This window comes from Sciurus carolinensis, chromosome X (genome assembly GCF_902686445.1).
Source record: "Sciurus carolinensis chromosome X, mSciCar1.2, whole genome shotgun sequence".
Taxonomy (NCBI): domain Eukaryota; kingdom Metazoa; phylum Chordata; class Mammalia; order Rodentia; family Sciuridae; genus Sciurus; species Sciurus carolinensis.
Genome location: NC_062232.1, coordinates 40233665 through 40256048, shown reverse-complemented (window position 1 = coordinate 40256048; position 22384 = coordinate 40233665). Strand labels below are relative to the sequence as shown.

General features: G+C 41.4%; 1 protein-coding gene across 1 annotated transcript; it reads right to left on the bottom strand.

The window, feature by feature from the left end:
• Window positions 1–9980: 9980 nt before the first annotated feature.
• On the bottom strand, window positions 9981–21478 carry Glod5 (glyoxalase domain containing 5). Its single transcript, XM_047536926.1, has 4 exons — window positions 21380–21478; window positions 17045–17182; window positions 12141–12296; window positions 9981–10972 (listed from the first exon to the last, which is right to left on the bottom strand). The coding sequence occupies exons 1-4, from the start codon at window positions 21440–21442 to the stop codon at window positions 10847–10849; spliced, it is 483 nt and encodes a 160-aa protein (XP_047392882.1). The 5' UTR covers window positions 21443–21478; the 3' UTR covers window positions 9981–10846.
• Window positions 21479–22384: the final 906 nt, after the last annotated feature.

The following is a 22384-nucleotide window of genomic DNA, read 5'->3' as shown; positions in this document are numbered from 1 at the left end:
GCCCCCTGCTCATGTGGCATGTCTTGGGCACTGGGGGCCCTCATCCATCGTACCTGCCCACCCTATGTATTCTTGGACCCCATTCAACTTGGGCTACTATGGACTTCAGTGTCCGACCAAGTGACGTGGGCTAAAACCAAGATAAATAAAAAACAAACGAGATGGTTTCATGACTCCACTGGGTTTTTCAGTGAGGAAAGTCCCTACTGTGTGCTTGGCCAGATGTGGGCTGGACCCCATGTATGTGAGCCCTCCTGGTTGCAGGGAAGAGGAGGGATGTGACTGTACCCATTTTGCAGGTGAGAAGAATGAGGCTCAGAAAGCTTTGGTAAGATTGGAGCCAGAGCCTATGGAATAACTTGATGACCGAGGCTGTGGCGCTAGGACAGGGCTGGCGGGAGGCAAGGGCACACTCACTCAGCGCCTGGGGCTTACGCCAGCTCTGGCCTGCCCTGGAGCAGCAGATAAGTCTTATCAGATGGAGGCGACTGTGGCTGTTGGTGCAGCAGTAACAGGCTGTCTTGGGGTTGGGGGGGGGGGCACTCCCAGAGACAGTGGCCTTAACTTCTTGCCCGCCATACTGCCTTGGAGGCGGGAAACTGAAGTGACATCCAGGGTTGGTTCCCTGTGAGTCCTCCAGTAATGGGAGAGGGTGGGTAAGGGAAGGGATAGAGATGGGGAGACATAGAAGTAGAGAGACAGAGAGAGGAACAGAGATAAACAGAGAGAAATGGAAACCAGGAGACAGAGTGACGGAGATAAATAGAAAGAGGAAGAGACAGAGAGGTGGAAGAAGGCAGAGAGAGGGCACAGAAAGAAAGGGAGACGAAGAGGGAGAGACATTCAGAGAGAGCCGGAGACAGTTAAATACAGATATATAGAGAGAGGCAAAGAATGAATGAAAGGCAGGGGTAGACAGAAGGTAAACTCAAAAACCTGAAAATGATAGAGACCAAGGATACAGGTAGAGAAACAGAGAAGAAGGACAAAGACGGTGAGAGGGGCACAGAGACAGAGTCTGAGACCCCAGGTGGCAGTCCGGGTAAGCCCTGCTGGGGCATGTGGAACAGGGGGATGTGGAATGATGTGGATCTATGTGGCTCCACCCTTAGCCTGCTTCTAGGGACACCTAGTAGGTCAACTGGCCCTTGCAATCCATTCCCCACCTTCCTGCCCTGCTCCACCTCCCTCAAGTATTACCAATGACATCCACAGTGACTCACATCGACAGATCCATGTATTAAATTCTCCATATTAAATAATCTGACACACATAGTAGGTGTTCAACTCTGGAGGATAGAGAACTCTCCTAGACACCCATTCTACAGGTAGGAAGACTGAGGTCCACAGAGAGTAGAGGGCAAGGATGGAGCCCTGGGTCAGTTGGGTCTGCTTCCCTCCCTGGGCCAGTGCTGGTCCACCAGCCCACTCCAGAGAGAGTTGACCATTCTCATCTTACCTCCCTGAGTTTGTGTCCTTACATGGAGGTTTGAGGAGAAAAGAAGGCCATAGTTTCTCACTTGTTGAACTGCTGTGTGATGCCTCTGTGCAAGCCCTTACTGAGGACAGTAAGGAGGAAAACAAGGACAAAGAACACCTACGATGAGGTGTCAGAATGTGGACACCAGAGCCAGCCCACCCTCCCTCTAAGAGTCCTGAGCCACTGGTTGGTCTGGTGATGGTGGTAGTGGTGGGAACTTGGACCAGTTACCATTCTCTCTGGGGCTCATTCCTTGTGCATTAAATGGGGGTAAGATGCTCCAGGCTGAGGTGACTTAACAATTCACGTTAAGTGGTTTTAACTTACTTAAACCCCAAATCTCAATAAGTGTTAAATATTCTTATTTACTTATTGAGTACTCATTTGAATATTAAATTTCTTATCTTTTTTTTTTTTTTTGGTACCAGGGATGGAACTCAGAGGTGCTTAACCACTGAGCCACATCCCCAGTCCTTTTTAATATTTTATTTGGTGACAGAGTCTCACTGAGTTGCTTAGCACCTCACTTTTGCTGAGGCTGGCTTTGAACTCTCAATCCTCCTGCCTCAGCTTCTCAAGCTGCTGGGATTACAGGCTGGTACCACCACACCCAGCTGAATATGAAATCTTAATGTAAAAAAATAAAGTTTACTTTAAATGACTTAAAACATGTTCTTATTTACTTATTGAGAACATACTGTATGCAAGGAATACTACTAGGTCCTTTCTAACCATTTCTAATTTACATTGTTACTAATTCTAGTTCTAATGTTAATATCATGCTGACACCAATAGTAACATGTTAGTAATAGTATTCCAATAGTAATATCAATTCTAATATTGATTCTAATACTAATGTCAATAGTAACAGTACTGGGCTGGGGTTGTGGCTCGGTGGTAGAGTGCTTGTCTAGCCATGCATAAGGCACTGGGTTCGATTCTCAGCCCTGCATATAAATAAATAAAGGTCCATTGATAACTAAAAAAATTTAAAGAAATAGTAACAGTACTAACCTAATATTAATTCTTATCTAATGGTAATATTGTTATTAACACTAATTCTAAAACTAATTATAATTCATTTTAAGAATAATAACAATGATAGCACTAATTCTGATACTAATATTTTACTCGCAGGAGTAGAATAACAGGAGTAGTTTTAATCGCTGACACAAGCACTATGCTAAACGCTTTCCAGGCGTAATTTTGCCCCAGTCTCATCAGGTCCTCGTGGTGTGAACGTGTATAACTGTCCCTTTCTTCCAGACTGGAATTAGATGCACAGAAATGAGGCTTTTGTCCTCGGCTGGAGGTTCTTTTTTTTTTTTTTTTTTTTTTTTTTGGTGGTGCTGGGGATCGAACCCAGGGCCTTGTGCTTGCAAGGCAAGCACTCTACTGACTGAGCTATCTCCCCAGCCCCGGCTGGAGGTTCTTGTCTCAACTTTCAGACCAACTTGCTGCCTGATTCCTGGGCAAGCCCCTCTCTAAACTTCAGTTGCTTCACCTGGAGAATGGATATAATCGCAGATCCTCACCCACTATGTTGAATGTAACCCCTTGGGTCATGGCCTGCCCCACTACCCTGCCATAAATCCTGTGCTCTGCAAATGGCAATTCTCATCATCGTTATTGTTAGATATAAAAGTTGCAAGGTTGGGGGCAAGGTAGGGTCATGTGTCCTCATTGGGAAGTTCAGGCAGGAGGCATGTGTAAGACAAGGGTTTGAGGCTGCACTCACACCACTTTTTTTTTCATTCCTGGATAGGACAAAGGGCTCAGGAAAGGAAGTAAAGGGTGGGGAGTGGGGTGGCTCTGAGACCAGGCCTCACCCCATTCCCTCCCCCCATCCCCGTGGAGGGGGCACAGGCCCAGAAGTCTGCGGGCAACAGTTCAACCAGCAGGGAGGCAGCTGGGAGCGGGCAGATAAGGGAATCAGCAAGGGCCAGGCCAGGCTTTGGGGAGCCAAGGGCGGGGGCGGGGGTGGGTGTCCGGGTCACCATGTGCTCTTTGTCAGACTTCCATTTCAGACTGGCTCCAGTGTCTTCTCTTCCTAGCAGACTTCACTGACTGGTTCCCTCCCTCCTGGAATCTTTTGGGATTCTAGAGCTCCTGAGTGGTCCAAGTCCATGGCATTTGAATATTTATATCCCTTAGAACTGGAGTCCACCAGGGGAGCCTGCGTCTCCTTAATATCATGGACGTTGAGAGAGACATCAACCAAAGTCTGGCTAATGTTTCATAGTTTGACCTCAGAACCAAACTGTTGATCACTTTTTTAAGAATTATTTTTAATTGAGGCATAATAATTGTACATATGTGTGGGATAGAGCATTATAATTTGATACATGTACACAATGTGGAATGATCCAATCAGAGTAATTGGCATTTCCATCTTCTTAAACATGTATAATAGCTAAAATAGTTGATCTCAATACCAGATGCTAGGGAGGCTGAGGCAGGAGGATTCCAAGTTTAATGACAGCCTAAGCAACTTAGTGAGATTCCATCTCAAAAAAAATTGTAAAATGGCTGGGCATGTAGCTCAGTGGTAGAGGGCCCTGGGTTCAATACCCAGAACCATGCACACACACATGCACACACACACACATGTAAAGGAGGGGCTGAGAAAGGTAGGGGTAGGGAGATAAATGTCAGATAATGGGTACCAAAACTCTGTTAGGATGAATAAACTCTAGTGTTCTATAGCATAGTAGGATGACTATAATTTACAATAATTGACACACACATGTGTGTGTGTGTGTGTAATTATTGACACAGGAAAATGACCTGTTACAAAACAAGCTGGTTACAAATAGTAGGTAGAGAATGACTTCAGTTTTGACAAAAAATGAAAAAGTATAAATATACATACAAAAAACTAAAAGGGCTGGGGATGTAGCTCAGTGGTAGAGCACCTGCCTTCCATACCATGTTCCAGGTCCTGGGTTCAATCCCCAGCACCATAATACAACAGAACAAAAATCCCTGGAAGGTTATACACCCACCTATCAACGTATTACTTCTGTTCGGTGATTAGATATTCTTCCCTTTGCTTTTGTGTATTTTTTGAAATATAAGTTTTCCTGAAGCAAACAAACAAAAAGGTACTGAAGAGAGAAACAGTTATTAAATACCAGGAGTTAGGAATCCAAGAAGGCAATTCAGGTGCCCAACAGTTAAAGTCTGAAACACAAAAGAGGTTCAGTCGGGGTGACTGGCGTTGTTCTTTTCCTATTGGAATGCTTTTTACAGGACTGTTTCCTCCATATTTGATTTTTTCTGTTTAATTGCATTTCATGGAACTCTGTGCTAGCAACTTTCGTTTTGAGCTACTCCCAAATCTAACTAGTTTGTAGTTGTATACCACACAAAACACACTAGAAATTAAATATTCTTACAAGAAAAAACTCATCTGACCAAGTCACTGACTGATGTTTTTTATGTCCTCTGTTCATTTTCAATTTGCATTGCAAATTCGATATTTTTTTGTTTCATGGATCTACAAGGGGTAATGTTTTAAAATGTGGATCAGATCCAGGACCTCACCCAAATTAGACAAACACTTTACCACCGAACTATACCCCAGCCCTTTTAAATCTTATTTTGACACAGTGTCTCACTAAATTTCCCAGACTGACCTCCAGGATCTTGTGATCCTCTGGCCTCAACCTCCTGAACAGTTGGAATTACAGGCATGCACAAAGAAACCAACATTAATGTATGCTGAGCATAGTCTCATGATTGGGCTTTAAGTGTGTTGATAGTTAGCCTTTACTTCTAAGTACTTTGCAGAGTTGGAAGGACTTTACCAAACTCCAAACCACTTTGTAATAAATCTAAATGAGAAGTCTCACCATTCTTTGTCTTCTTCTTCTCCTTTTTTTTTCTTTTTTGCCTTGCTTGCTTTGTTTTGCGAGAGGAGTCTCACTATGTTGCCAAGGCTGCCCTTGAACTCCTGAGCTCAAGCAATCCTCCTGCCTCAGACTCTGCAGTAGCAAGGACTAGAGGCACAGTGGGACTCCATGCCTCCATTCCTTATTTTTAAAGAATTTTTACTAAATTATTACATGGAGAACAGCAGAATATTACACTTAGCTAGATATGGTGGCACACATCTGTAATCCTTGCCACTCAGGAGGCTAAGGCAGGAGGATCACAAATTTGAGGCCAGCTGGGCAACTTAGACTCTGTGTCAAAATAAAATGAAAAAGGGCTGGGATGTAGTTCAGTGGTAGAATATTTTTATCACATGTAGTGAAGCTCTGGGTTCCATCCCCAGCACCTCTCCCACAAACAGACAAACAAACAAACAAAAAAACCCTGTCATCAGAAAGAGGTCTATCACTTTCCTTGTTAACTAAATTACCTATATCTTGCTGCAACTAGGTTGCTGCGTGTGAGTTTTGTTTTGTTTTGTTTTTGGTACCAGGTATCGAGCCCAGGGGCACTGAACCACTGAGCCACATCCCCAGCCCTTTTTTGTATTTTATTTTGAGACACGGTCTCACTGAGTTGCTTGGGGCTTTACTAAGTTGCTGAGGCTGGCCTTGGACTTGTGATCCTCCTGCCTCAGCCTCCTGAGCCACTGGGTGCCACCATGCCCAGGTTGCAACTATGTTTCCATCTCCATTTTTGGAATGCTTCTTTTGGAGTCCTTCTTAAAACAGCACAACTATTTTTTTGAGATATTGGAATTGAACCCAGGACCTGGGCCATGCTAGGCAAGCGCTCTACTACTACACCACAATCCCACTATATTTTTTTTCATAATTTTATGCATATTTGTGGGTTTCAAATGTTTTTATTAGTGTTTATATTTATACATGATAGTGGGGTTCTTTTTAACATATTCATAAATGCATATAACAAAGTTTGCTCCATTTCAATTCCTAGTACTTCCTCATTCCTTCCTCTCCATCCTGCTGATCCTCCTCCTCTACTCTATTAATCATCCTCCCCCTATATATTTTTTATTTACCGTAGATCTGTCCTGTCTCTTCACAATTTTCTCAATTTCCACAAGCTATAAATTTAGCTCAGGCAATATAGAACCTAAGAATAAGATTATGCTCAATCCTATAATATCTCTTATTAATTTATTTTGGTACCAGGGATCGAACCCAGGGGCACTTAACCACTGAGCCACATCCCCAGCACTTTTTTGATTTTTTTTGAATTCAGAGGCAGGATCTCACTAGTTTGTTTAGGGCCTAATTTGCCGAGCTGACTTGAAACTTGTGATCCTCCTGCCTCAGACTCCCTGGGATCATAGGTGCTCTCTGCCAAGTCCATATTAGGATTAAATTTTGTATGATCTTGTATCATACAAAATCTTGAATCCTGCAGCCTTGCTGGGCTTAAATACTAATGGAGTTCTACTGGTTTTGTGGTACATTCCTTAAGATTTTCTAAGTACAAAATCATGTCCTCTGCAAATAGAGATAGTTTTATTTCTTCTTTTCTAATCTGAATGTCTTTGATTTTTCTTGCCTAATTGCCCTGGCTAGAACCTCCAGTTCAATGTTGAATAGAAGTGGTGAGCAGGAACCTCCTTGTGCTGTTCCTGATCTTCAGGGGAAGGTTCCAGTCTTTCATCATTGAGTGTGATGTTAGCTGTGGGTTTTTTGTAGATACACTTTATCATGTTGAGGAAGTTCTCTTCTATTTCTGGTTTGTTGAATGTGTTTATATCATGAAGGGTTTTTTGTCATGTGCTGTTTGTCCTTTATTCTATTAATATGGTGACCCAACCTTGCTTTTATGGGATAAGTTCCATTTGATGATGGTGTATGATCTTTTCTATATGCTACTGGATTCTATTTATTTGTAATTGTTGAGGATTTTACATCTATATTCAAAAGAAATACTAGTCTATAGTTTAATATTTATGTCTTTGATTTTCTAATCAGAATAATGTTGGCCTCTTAAGCTCATTCTATTTTATTGCTAAGTAATAGTTCATTGACTTATTATACCAGAGTTCATTTAATCCATTTTTTATAGTTTGTATCTGGAGTGTCCCCCAAAGTTAAAAGGAACAAACTTTTGTTTTTGGTACCAGGGATTGAACCTAGGGGTGTTTAACCACTGAGCCACATCCCCACCCCTTTTTTATATTTTAATTAGAGACAGGGTCTCATTGAGTTACTTAGGGTCTTGCAAAGTTGCAGAGACTGGCTTTGAACTCATGATCCTCCTGCCTCAGCCTCCCAAGCTGCTGGGATTACATGCATGCACCACTGCACCAGGCCTAAAAGCAACCAAGCTTTTTTTTTTAAATATTTTTTTAGTTGTCAATGGATTTTTAAAATTTTATTTTTATGTGGTGCTGAGTATCAAACCCAGGATTCACACATGCCAGGCAAGTGCTCTACCACTGAGCCACAACTCCAGCCCCCACAACCAAACTTTGAACACCTGGGAGTATTTGAAGGTTGTGGAATCTTTAGGAGGTGAGGCCTAGTGGTCATTGGGGGCCTGCCCTTGAAGGGGATATTGGGACCCTGGCCCCTTCCTCTCTGTCTTTTGCTTCCCAGCAATCATGAGGTGAACAATCTTCTTCTACCACATGCTTCTGCCATAATGTACTATGCTGCCACAGACCCAAAGCAACCAGGACAAGTGACCATGGTCTGAAACTGTGATCCACAATAAATCTTTCCTCCTTTTAATACCTGATTTATCTCAGGTATTTATTACAGTGATGGAAAGCTGACTAACAGTACTCATCTCTACCCATCTAGCCATCTGTTTCTCCACCCATCCATTCATCAATCGGACCCATCTGCCCATTCTCCCCTTCCTCCCTCTCTTCTCTTGCCCTTTCTTCCTTCTTGCTTCCTTCCATAAATTATCTATTTCTAGGCTTTTAATTTCTGGATCCAAGGCAAGCTGTCTTTTAAAATTGGATGGGAAACTTGCTACAGATTTTGGCAAAGTCCTTTATATATCAAAGCTCCCATTCTCCCACTTCCTTTCTTAACATCATTTTTGGGGTTCCCTTGGGGTTCACTCATAGGGTCCAGATGGAGAGTATTTAGAAACCAGAGTTCACAAGATTGGGGGCCTCTTTACTTCAAGAGACTCTCATACATGTTCTTTTATCCATCACATATTCACTCAGGAATCCATCTGTACACTTCCTCTTCCTCCTTGCCTGAACCGCATCTTGTTTTGAACCTCTAAATGTCCTCAGGCTTTTCTAGCTGACATTGTGCTTGATGAACTCATCCAGTCCCTATCTGCAAAATACTGCCAGAATCTAACCACCTTTGTTTTCACCTTCTCTGCCACCTTTGTGGCAGTGGCCTCCTCCTTTGGGGCACCCCCGTCTCTGCCCTTCCCTGACAGTCCAGTTTTATGCAGCAGCAGCAGGAGTCTGTTAAACCTGGATCAGATAACTTCCCTCTGCTCATGACCCTCCTGCGGCTCCACTCACTCACAATAAAAGCCAAACTCCTCACGTTGGTCCATGAGACCCTACTCCTTATTCCTCCCACTGTACCCCTTTCTAGCTGTTTCTCACATGCACACACTATATACATTCCTGCCTCAGGGCCTTTGTACTGCCTGTTCAGACTCGAGCATTCTTCCTCCTACTACCTGTGTGGCTTATCCCTCAAGTTTTCAGGTCTATGCTCAAATACCTTTTCAGTCAGGCTTTCCTGGACAGTCCCATTAAACATTATAAACTGCTCCAGCAATGTTTATCAGCATTCCCTCTTTTCTGTGTTTTCTTTTAGAGCTAGAGAAACAAACCCAGGACCTTGTATGTGCTCGACATTCACTCTACCACTGAACTATACTGCTAACCTCCATGTTTTCTTTTTCTCCAAAGTACCAGTCTCTGATATATTTAATATTTTAGTTATTTTTCCTCTTTCTTTTTAATTAACTAATAATGTCTTAGAAATTGACAGAATAATTATATATATATTAATGAGGTATGGTGTGACATTTCACAACATGTATACAATGTGTAATGATCAGATTAGGGCAATTGGCATGTCTAGAGCCCCAGACATATATTATTTCTTTATGTTGAGAACATTCAAAATCCCCTCTACTAGCTATTTTGAAACATTCAATTAATTGTTGCCAAACATAGTTATCTTACTGTGCTACAGAAACTTAGAAGTTATTCCTCTTATATAACTGCACCCCTATACCCAGTAACCATCCTTTCTCTATTTCTCCCTTCTCAACACCTTATTTTTTGGGGGGGATACTGGGTATTGAATGAACTCAGGGGCACTCAACCACTAGCCACATCCCCAGCCCTATTTTATATTTTATTAGAGACAGGGTCTCACTGAATTGCTTTGGGCCTCACTAGGTTGCTGGGGCTGGCTTTGAACTCACACCTCATGCCTCAGCCTCCTGAGCTACTGACATTACAGGCATGTACCACCACACCTGGCTGCCAACACCTTTTATTTAAACAATATTTTTTTAGTTTTTGATGAACCTTTATTTATTTATTTATATGTGTTGTGAGAATCGAACCCAGTGCCTCACACATGCTAGACAAGTGCTCTACCACTGAGTCACAACCCTAGCCCCCAACACCCTTTTAATTTTACTTATTTTTTATCTTTCCCACTAGAGTGGCAGTGCTACAAGCATAGATATACTTATCCTTTTTGTTCAACACCATCTCTCCAATGCCTAGGACAGGGCCCACAACACAGTAGGTGCTCAATATATGTGTTTTAGTTGACTGATTGAGTGAAATGTGTGGCAGTGGTAGGGGGGACAGAAACAGAAGAAACTTGACCTTATCCCATATACTCAGCAGCTAAGCCTCAATAAGGGAGAAAGTGCTAGAAGCCCTGGGAATGAGACCAGAGAAGGCTCTGCAGGAGGAGGTGGCATTATCTGGGCTGGTCCTGGAAGAGTCCATAGGAATTGTACAGATCCTGAGGTTCATTGAGGCCCATAGGGTGAAGGGAAATGAGAAGCTGGAGGAATGAGGCAAGTCAGATAAGGAGGAAGGATGGAGCACAGACAAGTAGAAACCCATCAGAGGTGTTGAATCCCTGGAAGATGAGCTGGATTTGGTCACAACCAGTCATGGACCTCTAAAGAGTTCAGAGGACTCATATCCTAGACAAGCCCCAGGTGAAGTGCTGAGACAAAAAGAACAAAGAGGTCACTATGGTGGATTATCCGTTTTTTGGCACAGCTTGAATGGAGATCATCCAGACATGTAGGTTGGTCTCAAACCTATCTCACATGCCCTCAACAGGATGTGTGAACTGTTGAAGTCCTCAGTCCATGAAGGTCTCTGGGCCTGGGCAAGGGTTTTCAGGAAGGAAGGGAGAGGGTGACACTGACAGGAACAGAAGGGCTGAGGACCAGGCTCACTCATGAGGAGACATAGTTGGACACCTCAATTAGATTTCTGTCTGGGTCTCGGAAGTAGATGGACATAATAGGCCCCTTTGCTCCTGTTCTGGGGACTGGACCCTCCTCAATAGGGACATCACAAGCCTAAAGTGGGAAGAGAAGACAACAGTCATATGTCATAGTCAATGTGTGAAACCAAAATTCAATTCCTAATACTACCTCAGAAGCATCTAGAACACCTCAGTATCTTTCTGATCTCATTTCCTGCCAATCTCCACTCATTAAACCTGTCAAGCTATATGACCTTGGGCAGAGTAACTAATTACCTGTATGCTAGTTTTCTCATCTGTAAAATGGGGATAATAATAGTATCTATTATGGCTGGGAGTGGTGGCACATGTCTGTAATTTCGGCAACTCAGGAGGCTGAGGCAGGAGTAACATAAGTTTGAGGCCAACCTGGGCAACTTATTGAGACCATGTCTCAAAGTAAAAAGAAAAGAAGAAAAGAAAAACAACTGAGGGTATAGTTCAGTGGTAAAGTACCTACCCCTGGGTTCAATCCCAAGTACCAAAATAAAAAAAAAGTATCTAGTATGATGTACTAAGTAACAGAGCCAGAATTCAAACTAGGCAGTCTGAGCCAGTGTCTCCTCTCCTCTCCCTCTCCTCTCCTCTCCCCTCCCCTCTTCTCTCCTCTTCTCTCTCTCTCTCTCTCTCTCTCTCTCTCTCTCTCTCTCTCTCTCTCTCTCAGTGTTGGGGATGGAAGTCAGGGCCTCCTGTGGGCTAGGCAAATGTCTTGCCACTGTGCCACACCCCCAGCCCTATAGCTGTTGGCTTTTATAGTTACTTTCCCTTTATATCTATATATAATGAATGCTTCATATAGTTGGTAGAACATTTTCTTTTTATATAAATGTGTTTATGTAAAATAACTCAGATATATATATCTTTAAATTTTTTAGTTGTCTATGGACACAATACCTTCATTTTATTTATTTTTATGTGGTGCTGAGGATCGAACCCAGTGCCTCACACATGCTAGGCAAGCACTCCATCACTGAGCTACAACCCCAGTCCCATATATATATATATTTTTTTTCAACAATGGTAATATGAAGTTTCATTTTTAAGCCCATCTGGTTACATGAAACAATGATGTCAATCAAAATGAGTGGGTGATTGTGTAGAGGTATTAGGTGGATATGATGAAACTGGTCATGTTTGAGGTTTGAAGAAGACCTCCCTGCATCAAGCTTCTATTTTCATGGCATCTGCAGTGGTTTTCTCAAAAAGAATGAAGGCCCACTCACCTTGAGGTGCTGGATCATCTCCTCCAAAGGCACCTCTGTGATCAGACATAAGTCCAGGGAGCCTGGAACTGGATGAGCAGCTTTGGGTTCAAATTCCTTTCCCACCTCATGGAGGTTAAATTTCTGGTCTCCAAAACACAATGCTTTCCGGTCTCCCTATTTGAAGGAGAGAAAACAAACTAAAACTAAAGTTCCCAATCTGGTGTAGTGGCACACACCTGTAATCCCAGCTATTCAGGAGGCTGAGGCAGGAGGACCACAGGTTTGAGGCCAGCCTTAGCAACTTAGTGAGACCCTGCCTCAAAGTAAAAAATAATAAAGGACTGGGGATGTAGTTCAGTTATAGAGCCCTTGCCTAGCATGTGGGGGTTCAATCCCCAGCACCAAGAAAGAAAATGAAAAAAGAATGAAAGAAAGAAAACTAAACCTTCAAGATGAGTGGGGACTAAAGTCCCACCCTCACCCCAAGGAAGTTTAAAAGAAAGTAAAATAGGGCTAACTAAACAACATCCCCTTACACCATCCCAGTCTCATCCCTAGAGGCAACTGCTAATATGCATGCATATTTTTTGTGTTTGTTTCTTCTGAAATTATTTCCATATATCTAAGTAATATGTTTATACCACCCATGGCAGAAATAGCAGTTTGTCTACCCAATACACATTCCCATCTTTTTTTCTGTACTGGGTATTGAACCTAGAGCCTGGCACATGCTAGGCAAGAGTTGTACCAATGATCTACATCCCCAGCCCTTTCTAATTTTTTTATTTTTAGACAGGGTCTCACTAAGTTACTGAGGGTTTCCCTAAATTGCTGAGGCTAGCCTCAAACTTGTGATCCTCCTGCCTCAGCCTCTGAGTCTCTGGGATTAGAAAAATGAGTCACCACACTTGGCACCAGCCCTTCTTATTGTTGAGACAGGATCTCATTAAGTTTCCCAGGCTAAAATCAAACTTGGAATCCTCCTCCTAAGCTTTTCGAGTAGCTAGGATTAAGGGCAGGTGAGTTTTCTTTTTTTAAGAAAGAGTCAGGGTCTCATTCTGTTGTCCAGGCTAGCCCTGAATTCCTGGGCTCAAGTGATCCTTCTCAAGGATCCAGTCTCCCAAGTTGTCCTCCTTTTTTTTTTTTTTTTCAATAAACAAAATCCAAATTCTAATAAAATCAGTGTGTGCTGGGTTTCAAAACAAACAAACAAACAAACAAACCCTACATTTCCCAGCATTCCTTGCTGGATGAGAGGTCATCATGTAAGGGAGACCATGTTAGCTAGACTGGGTCATGAGATGGTTGTGGGTGGGGCTTCTGGGAACCTTCCTGCCCCATTGAGCTGGCACTTTTGTGCCCGTTCATTTCCTCCTTCCCAGCCACTGCCCAAGCTCTGACTGCCTGCCCCTGACTGCTTGTTCAATGAAAGAAAAAGTAAACTTTCAAATTTAACCTTAAGTTAGTTGAGTTTTCTCCTATGCACCTCCAAACAAAATTCCTAACCAATGCTCTAATATATATTATATATAACCAATGCACTAATATATATTATATATTAGATATAATATTATGTTATATACAATATTATATATCTTATATATTATATATATATTTATATATATTTGTGTTTTTTTTTTTTTTTTTTTGGTACCAGGGATCAAACCCAGAGGCACTTAACCACTGAACTGAAGCCCCAGCCCTTTTTATTTATTTTATTTTATTTTTTATTTTTGTATTTTGAGATAGGGTCTTGCTAAGTTGCTTAAGACCTCACTAAAATGCAGAGGCTGGCTTTGAACTTGCAATCCTCCTGCTTCAGTTTCTTGAGAACTACTATTTCTTGATTTAGTGACTTTAGATATTTCCTATCATTTCTCTGCTATGATAAATGATAATTTAGCTCATATGCATTACTATCCCTCCCAAAATAATTCTATCATGATTTTTAATTTCTCTTTTGATTTCTTTATATATATATATATATATATATATAATTTTATTTTTAGTTGTAGATGGACACAATACCTTTATTTAATTAATTAATTTATTTATTTATATGTGGTGCTGAGGATCGAACCCAGTGCCTCACATGTGCTAGGCAAGCACTCTACCACTGAGCCACAACCCCAGCCCTCCTTTATAATTTTTAAATAACCCAGTTGTCTGATTTGGTATTATTTTTTGTAGTGCTAAGGATTATGTTTATTTTTCGATAGATAACCCACATCACTCTACAGTCTTCTTCATGTCTCCTTCCTCTCTTGTACCTTCTCAGCATCTGCCATTTCTCTTTCTTTTTTATCATTATGTTTGATCCCACATACATTCTATCAGAAAATGACTATATTTCACTTTTACAACTGAACGATAATTCATCCCAGTACACAATTCTAAGTCGAGGTCATTTTCCCACAGCCTTTTAAATATGTTGCTTCATTTTCTTCCCTGAATTGGGTGTTGCTGATAAGAGGTCTGATGTTATTCCATTTTTCATTCTTTGGTCATTTTCCACTCCTGAAACTTGTAGGATTTTATTGACCCTAGATGTTCTGAAATTTCACTCCAATGTGTTTTGAGTACAGGGAGTTGAGGCATAATATATGCCATTGTCATCACTGGCCCATGCAAAGCCCATCTCATTTAATTAATGCATTTTTTCTCCATTCTCTATTCCTGTCTCTTCTTTATTTATTTCTGACTGTGTTTTGGTATGAGTGTCCTGTCTCTACTTTAGGCAATAATTATAAAGGTGTTTGATGTACATCCTTTCATTTCCATAAGTTATTGTAAGAAGTGCATTACCATTGGACTGGGGATGTGGTTCCACACCTTGCCTGAAAAAATGTGTATTATTGTTTTGTGTGGGTATTATAAATGGTACCATGCTGTAAGGCCTTATTCTATTTCTACATTTTGCACTCAGCATTTATTTTGTGTGTGGTACCAGGAAACGAGCCCAGAGCCTTGAACTTGCTAGGTGAGCACCGTACCACTGAGCTACATCCACAGCCCAGCATGATATATAGATGCAAATATATTTTTTGTGGTATTGAAACTTGAACCCAAGGCCTTACAGTTGTTAGGTGAGTCCTCTACCACTGAGCTACATTGCAAGCCCTTTTATTTATCTATTTATGTATTTTAAATATTTTTTTAGTTGTTGATAGACCTTCATTTTATTTATTTATTTATTTATTTATATGTGGTGCTGAGAATCAAACCCAGTGCTTCACACATGCTAGGCCAGTTCTCTGCCACTGGGCCACAACCCCAGCCCCTTATTTATTTTTTATTTTGAGACAGGGTCTCACTCAGTTGCTGAACTTGTGATCCTCCTGTCTCAGTCTCCTGAGTTGCTGGGATTACAGGTGTGCACCATATTGCCCAGTTCTTTATAACTGCATGATATTTCCTTATCTGGACATACCTCAGTTTATCCATTCACCTGCTGAAGCCTTTATCTGCATTTACCACTTCTAAAGTTTTCACACATTCTCAGGATCATATTCATCTCTAGAAACCTCCATTTCCCCCTTCAATCTCTTGTTCTTGAACCTTTCTTTGTTCTGTTCAGAACAGGACTGATGGTTTTCTAAGTATCTTTCTGGGATCTTCCTCTTGGGAACCACCATAACTTGATTTCCATGTCTTCCTTATTCCCAACTTAATCACTCATTTTGTTTGTTTTTCTGTGCTGAGGATGGAGCTCAGGGCCCTGTGAGTGCTAGGCAAGAGCTCTACCACTGAGTCCCACCACTGAGCCCCAGGCTCCTAATGGGCAGATTTTCTGAGACATTTTATGTCTAAGAATGCTTTATTCTATACTTTGGTTAACAGTTTGGTTGGACATAGAATTCCAGGATTGAATAATTTTCCCCAGAATCTTTTTAAAAAAATTTTTAATAGGAGTAAACAACCCTACATTTTTTTTCAGTTGTAGATGGACACAGTACCTTTATTTTTTCAATTTAGTTATATGTGGTGCTGAGGATTGATCCCAGTACCTCACACATGCTAGGCAAGCACTCTACCACTGAGCCACAACCACAGCCCCTTTCCCAGAATCTTTAAGGTGTCTTCCTTTTATTATCTTCTGGTCTCTGGTATGACTCAGGAAATTGGATATTTGAATGTTTCTTTTTCCTTTTTAGATGAATTACTTTTTAATCTCTTACAACGCTCTTAGGATCTACATTTTTGCAATTTGACGTTCTACAATTCTATCAAGATGTATCTAATGTTGATGTGCTGGATACTTACTTAACACTTTGTATATAAAGACCGCAATGTTCTCTTGCATTATTCTTTGTTCTTTTCTTTCTCTTTCTCTTTCCTTTTCCTTTACTATTATTTTCTTTTTCTTTTTCTTTTTTTGGTAACAGAGGTACTTAACCATAGATCCACATCATCAGTTTTTAATTTCTTTTCTTTCTTTCTTTTTTTTTTTTTTTTGAGACAGGGTCTTGCTAAGTTGCTGAGGCTGGCTTTGAACTTTTTATCCTCCTGCCTTAGCCTCCCCAGTAGATGGAATTACAGGCGTGCACCCAGGCCAGCACATTATTTGCTCCACTTTTAAAAAATCAGTTCATTATAATTATACATAAATCATACCTTATTTATATGATAATTTCCTCCCCTATTTTTTTCTCCATTTTCTGGAAATTCCCCTATTCAAACTTTAGAGTTTCCTCCATTGATCCTTTTATCTTTGCTTAATATTTCCTGTGATTTTGTTTTTGAAGTTAAGCTAAATTTTACCCCCTCCTTTTTTTGTGGTGCTGGGGATGGAACCCAGAGTCTTGCACATGGTGGGCAAACATTCTACCTCTTAGCTACACCCCCAGCCCTTAAATTGTGTGTTAAAGTGTAATCATTAAAGTTTAATCCACCTGCAATTTGACGTTTGGGAAAATGGCTACCTTGAAAGTGATGACCTCCATGCCCAAGATCTTGGAATAGAACATGGTGGTATCTTCGATGCTCTTCACTGTCATCACAATGTGGTCAAGTCTATGGATAAGACACTGGGAAGGGATCTGTCTGCTGTCCTTCCATGACTAAAAGGTAAAAAAATGTGAGGTGAAATCACAATGCCTCTGAACACTCCCATGTTTCCTTCTCTTTCCCCCATCACTTTCAACCCAATTTCTAAGGGAAAATCCTAAAGGAAAATGTCAGTAGAGTCTTATTTCCCATGCATGGATTATAAGGGTCTGTCTGTCATACCCAGTCTTCATTCTTTCCTTTATTTATTTTTTATTTTTGTAGTTGTAGGTAGACAGTGTGCCTTTATTTTATTTATTTATGTGCGGTGCTGAGGATCAAACCCAGTGCCTCACACATGCTAGGCAAGTGCTCTACCACAACCCTAGCCCCTTCACTCTTTTCTTGTTCTCTTTCTCTTTCCAGATGAACATAAGGGCAAATTAGGGGAGGAGACTAAAGCCAAACTCTCCCTTGTTTTTCCCCAAGTTGGAATTCATCTTTTTTCCAAGAAATGACAACACACAAAAGAGGTCCGACACTGAGTACAAGCCATCCATTGGCAATTTTTCCTAGCCACCTCCTTTCCCACTCTGCAGCTGTGATCACAGAAGGCAGGACAAGAAGGGTGCCTCTCAGATGAGATAAAACTTTCTGATCATGCGTATTTATAGAGCCAGTGCCCAGGCCCACTTCTTTCCCTCTCCACTTCTCTCCAGATCCTTCTCTTGACTTGCATTCTTTAGTAAATTTGTTTAATTACATTACATCTACTATAGGATTATAATGTGCCTGTGGTCTGGCAATACAAGTAATATAGTGTTTAAAAGAACAGACTTAGAGTCTGAAGTGTAGGTCAGTGGTAGAACACTTGCCAAGCATGCTAGGCCCTGGGTTCAATCCCTAGTACCACACACACACACACACACACACACACACACACACACACAAGAAAAGAAAAAAAGAAAAAGAAAGAAAGGAAAATAATCCACCTTTATTACCATAACCCCCAATCTCTACAGTTTCATTCATCGCTTTTTTTTCCATGCTGGGGATGGAACCTAGGGACTTGTTTATATTAGGCAAGTGCTATATACTGAGTTACTTCTCCAGCCCCATACATTGCTCTTGAACTCCAAGTCTTTGCCTATTCCTCATAAGGATCATCCTTGTACCTTTAGCCTTGAGACATTTGCACATACTAATATCTGTCTTCCTACCTATAATATGAGTAGGGGCTTTGTTCCCATTGTTTCCCAAATAGTTCAATGTTTCTTCAATGAATGAATATCTACTACAACAATGATTTCCAGTTCTTTTTTAAGTATTTTTTTAGTCATTGATGGACCTTTACTTTATTTATTTATTTATTTATTTATTTATTTATTTATTTATATGTGGTGCTGAGAATCGAACTCAGTGTCTCACACTTGCTAGGCAAGTGCTCTACCACTGAGCCACAACCCCAGCCCTATTTCCAGTTCTTGATACAAAACCTGACTGATATTCTTTCTTTTCTCTTCCCTTCTTTTTTTATTCAATTCCATTTCATTCTCTTCCATTCCATTCTGTTCTATCGGATTCGATTCGGTTCCTTTCAATTCTACTTGACACTATTTTATTGTGTTCCATTCCACCGTGTTTAATTCCATTCAAACCAGTACATTTGAAACAATTGATTTCACTGAGCCCCAGCTAAAACATCCTGTGCAGTTCTATTTCATAAGTGGAGGAGGCATTAGCAAAGTTGCTGAGTTCTTCTTTCCTCATAAATACAGAGGATCCATATGAACACAGAAGCAGTGCAAGAAGTAAGTGACTGACATTTGGACTCCATTGAAAATAAAGTTACATTTTCAAAAAGTCTTATTAAACCTTCAGTGTCTGTAGAATCTTTTAGAGTGTCCCATTTACTTTTTTGATATGGATAATTCATATTTCTCAAACAGATTCAAACAAAAATTACTAATATGTTCAAAGAACCAACTTTCAACTTTCTATCAATTTTTTTCTAGTGTATCAATTTTTTTCTAGTTTGCTTTCTACTTCACCAGATTCTGCTCTTATCTTTAGGCTTTCCTTCCTTCTTCCTCAGGGTTCAATGTGCTGTTCGTTTTCCAGCCAGGAGTGATAGGGGAATGCAGGTCATTCACTTCAACTTTTCTACTTTTCTGATCTCTGTGTTTAGAGTTATAGGTTTCACCCCTAAATACTGATTTACCTTCATCCCCCATATTTTGATAGTCTATGGGAATAAAATCTACCAATTTCTCACATTATTCAGTACCCTGCTGGCTCAGATTCACTCTCCAGATCCTACTTGGTAGACTCAGAGCTCCAGCCTTGGAAATTTAAGAAGGAGCAGGAAGAAAGCCAGTGTAGCCTAGAATCCTAGAGTGAGTGAGAGATGAGCCGCAGGAGGAGGCAGGGGTCAGATTATGTGCAGGCTCCGAGGTGAGGCGATGGAGCTTGCTTTTTTAAAATACATTATTTTTGTGGTTGTAGATGAACAGAATGCCTTTGTTTTATTTTTATGTGGTGCTAAGGATGGAACCCAGTGCCTCACATGTGCTAGGCAAGTGCTCTACCACTGAGCCGCAACTCCAGCCTTGGAACTTGCTTTTATAAAAAGACAATGAAGACTGAGGGTGTAACTCACTGGAAAGTTTGCCTAGTATGTGTGAGACCCTGGGTTCTATCCTCAGGACCAAAAACCAAATCAGAACAAAGGAACAAACAGAAAAACAGAAGATCAAGACATGGTAATCTTATAAGGTGTACTGTGTGCTGACCCCTGTTTTAAACAATTATCAAAAAGAATATGGGAGGGCTGGCATTGTGGTTTAGTGGTATAGCACTTGCGTAGCATGTGTGAAGCCCTGGGTTTGATTCTCAGCACCCCATAGAAATAAATAAAACAAAGGTCCATTAACAACTAAAAAAAACCCCAAAAAACAAAACAAAACAACAACAACAAAATAAAACAAGAATATGGGATTTGGGTGGCAGTGGCACACACTGTAATCCCAGCAGTTTGGGAGACTGAGGCAGGAGGATCAAGAATTCAAAGCCAGCCTCAGCAACTTAGCAAGGCCCTAAATAACTCAGTGAGACCCTGTCTCAAAATGAAAAATAAAAAGGGCTGGAGATGTGGCTCAGTGGTCAAGAGCCCCTGGGTTCAATTCCCAGTACCCCCCCTCCAAAAAAAAAAAGTAAAATAAAATAAAAGAAAGAATATGGGTCAGGACTGGTGGAACACACCTATAAACCCTGAGACTTAGGAGGACGAGGCAGGAGGATGGCAAGTTCAAAGCCAACCTCAGCAACTTAGCGAGGCCATGTCTCAAAATAAAAAGGAATGGAGATGTAGCTCAGTACCCCTGGGTTCAATTCCTAATACCAAAAAAAAAAAAAAAAAAAAAATACAGAGGGAGGCAGAGATATAGTTCAGTGGTAGAGCACTTGCCTAATATGTGTAAGACCCTAAGTTCCATCCCTAGTACTCAAATAAAAAGAATTTGGGAACGGGGATATGGCTCAGTGACAAAGCACTTGTGTTACCTGTGTGAGGTCCTGGATTCCATTCCCAGTACTGGAAAGGAAGAAAGGAAAGAAAGAAAGAAAAGAAAGAAAGAAAGAAAGAAAGAAAGAAAGAAAGAAAGAAAGAAAGAAAGAAAGAAAGAGAAAAGTAGAATCCATTTTACTTCTCACAACAGCTCTATAAATAGGTATAGTAAAAATGCTCAGACTACAATGCCCTCCCTTTTATTCTCCTCCACAGGAAAGGATTTTTCTCTTCCTTAGAGTCTTGCAGTCTTCTTCAATGTCCTCTTCAGGCTGTTAGAGGTCTTCGAATCTTCTAGCAAACCTCAAGGTCATTGCTTTGTTCCCTTGTCCTTCCTGATATGGCTCTATCATAACAGTCTGGGACACCCTCCATGAGTCACCTTTGGGTTTCTCCACCTATCGTTGACACTGACTTGGCTTCCCCTGAGCCACCCAGATGGAGCAGCCAACCCTCTACCTTTCTGTCTTGCAGACATGTCTCTTGGATCCTCTGTGGGTTGGAGCAGGGCCTTTCCATGGGCCTCTGCTGCCCTCTGCTTGTCTTTGAAAGAGGAAGCAAGAGAAAAGGATGGGGAAATGGAGGATGGGACAGCAGGGGAGGTCACAGAGAAAAGAAGCAGATGAGCAGACCCAGGCTGGGAGATCCCCAGCCTGCCTGAATGTCAACAGCCATGCCCTAGGACCCCAGAGCCCACCACATTCACCTGATTTTCTGAAGTTCTGCTCCACATCCTGGCTGGCAGTCTGGAGGGCAGACAGCTCAGCATGGCAGGGTAGGCGTTCCTGCCCTGGCACCTCCAAGACAACCCTCTGGCTCAGTGCCCAGAGATCAAGGAGCAAGAATGGGAGGGTGCAGACTAAGGACTGACCATTGGTTAGGACAGAAGTAGGTGGTGCCAGTACAAAGACTCTGACATAAAACTTAGGGTCTTGAGGGGTTGGAGGTATAGCTCAGTGGTAGAACATGTGCTTCATGAGGCCCTGCGTTCCATGCCCACTACGGCAAAACAAAACAAGAAACTGCAAAGCCTTGAAAGCAAAACCAACCTTTAAGTTGTGTGTGTGTGAGGGGTTCCTTCTCGATAACATAGAAAAACCACTCATCCAAAAGTGTTGAGGGAACCAGGTCTGGGGTTGTATGCCTGTAATCCCAGGGATTCTGGAGGCTGAGACAGGTAGATTGCAAGTTCAAGGCCCACCTCAGCAACTTAATGAGGTCCTCAGCAACTTAGTGAGAACTTATATCAAAATAATAATAAAAAGGACTGTGGATGTGACTCAGTGGTTAAGCACCCCTGGGTTCAATTCCTGTTACAAAAAAAAAAAAAAATCGAGGGGACCACCAGTATTCTCAGGTGGGAATATTGTCTATTTAGGAGTGTATCTCCAGAGGGCTGTACTTCTGATCTGTGTGTAATCCTGTGCCCAGCATGTGGAGTTATGAACTGTCTGAGTTAGGGTATGGCCACTCTATTTTGGGTTTGTGTCTGAATCAGATTTCTTTTCTCTGGGATGGCGTTGTGGCTCAGTGGTAGAGTGCTTGCCTAGCATGTGTGAGGCACTGGGTTCAATCCTCAGCACCACATAAAATAAATAAGTAAAATAAAGGTATTATGTCATTTACAACAAAACTTTTTTTTTTTTGGCGGTGCTGGGGATTGAACCCAGGGCCGTGTGCTTGCAAGGCAAGCACTCTACCAACTGAGCTA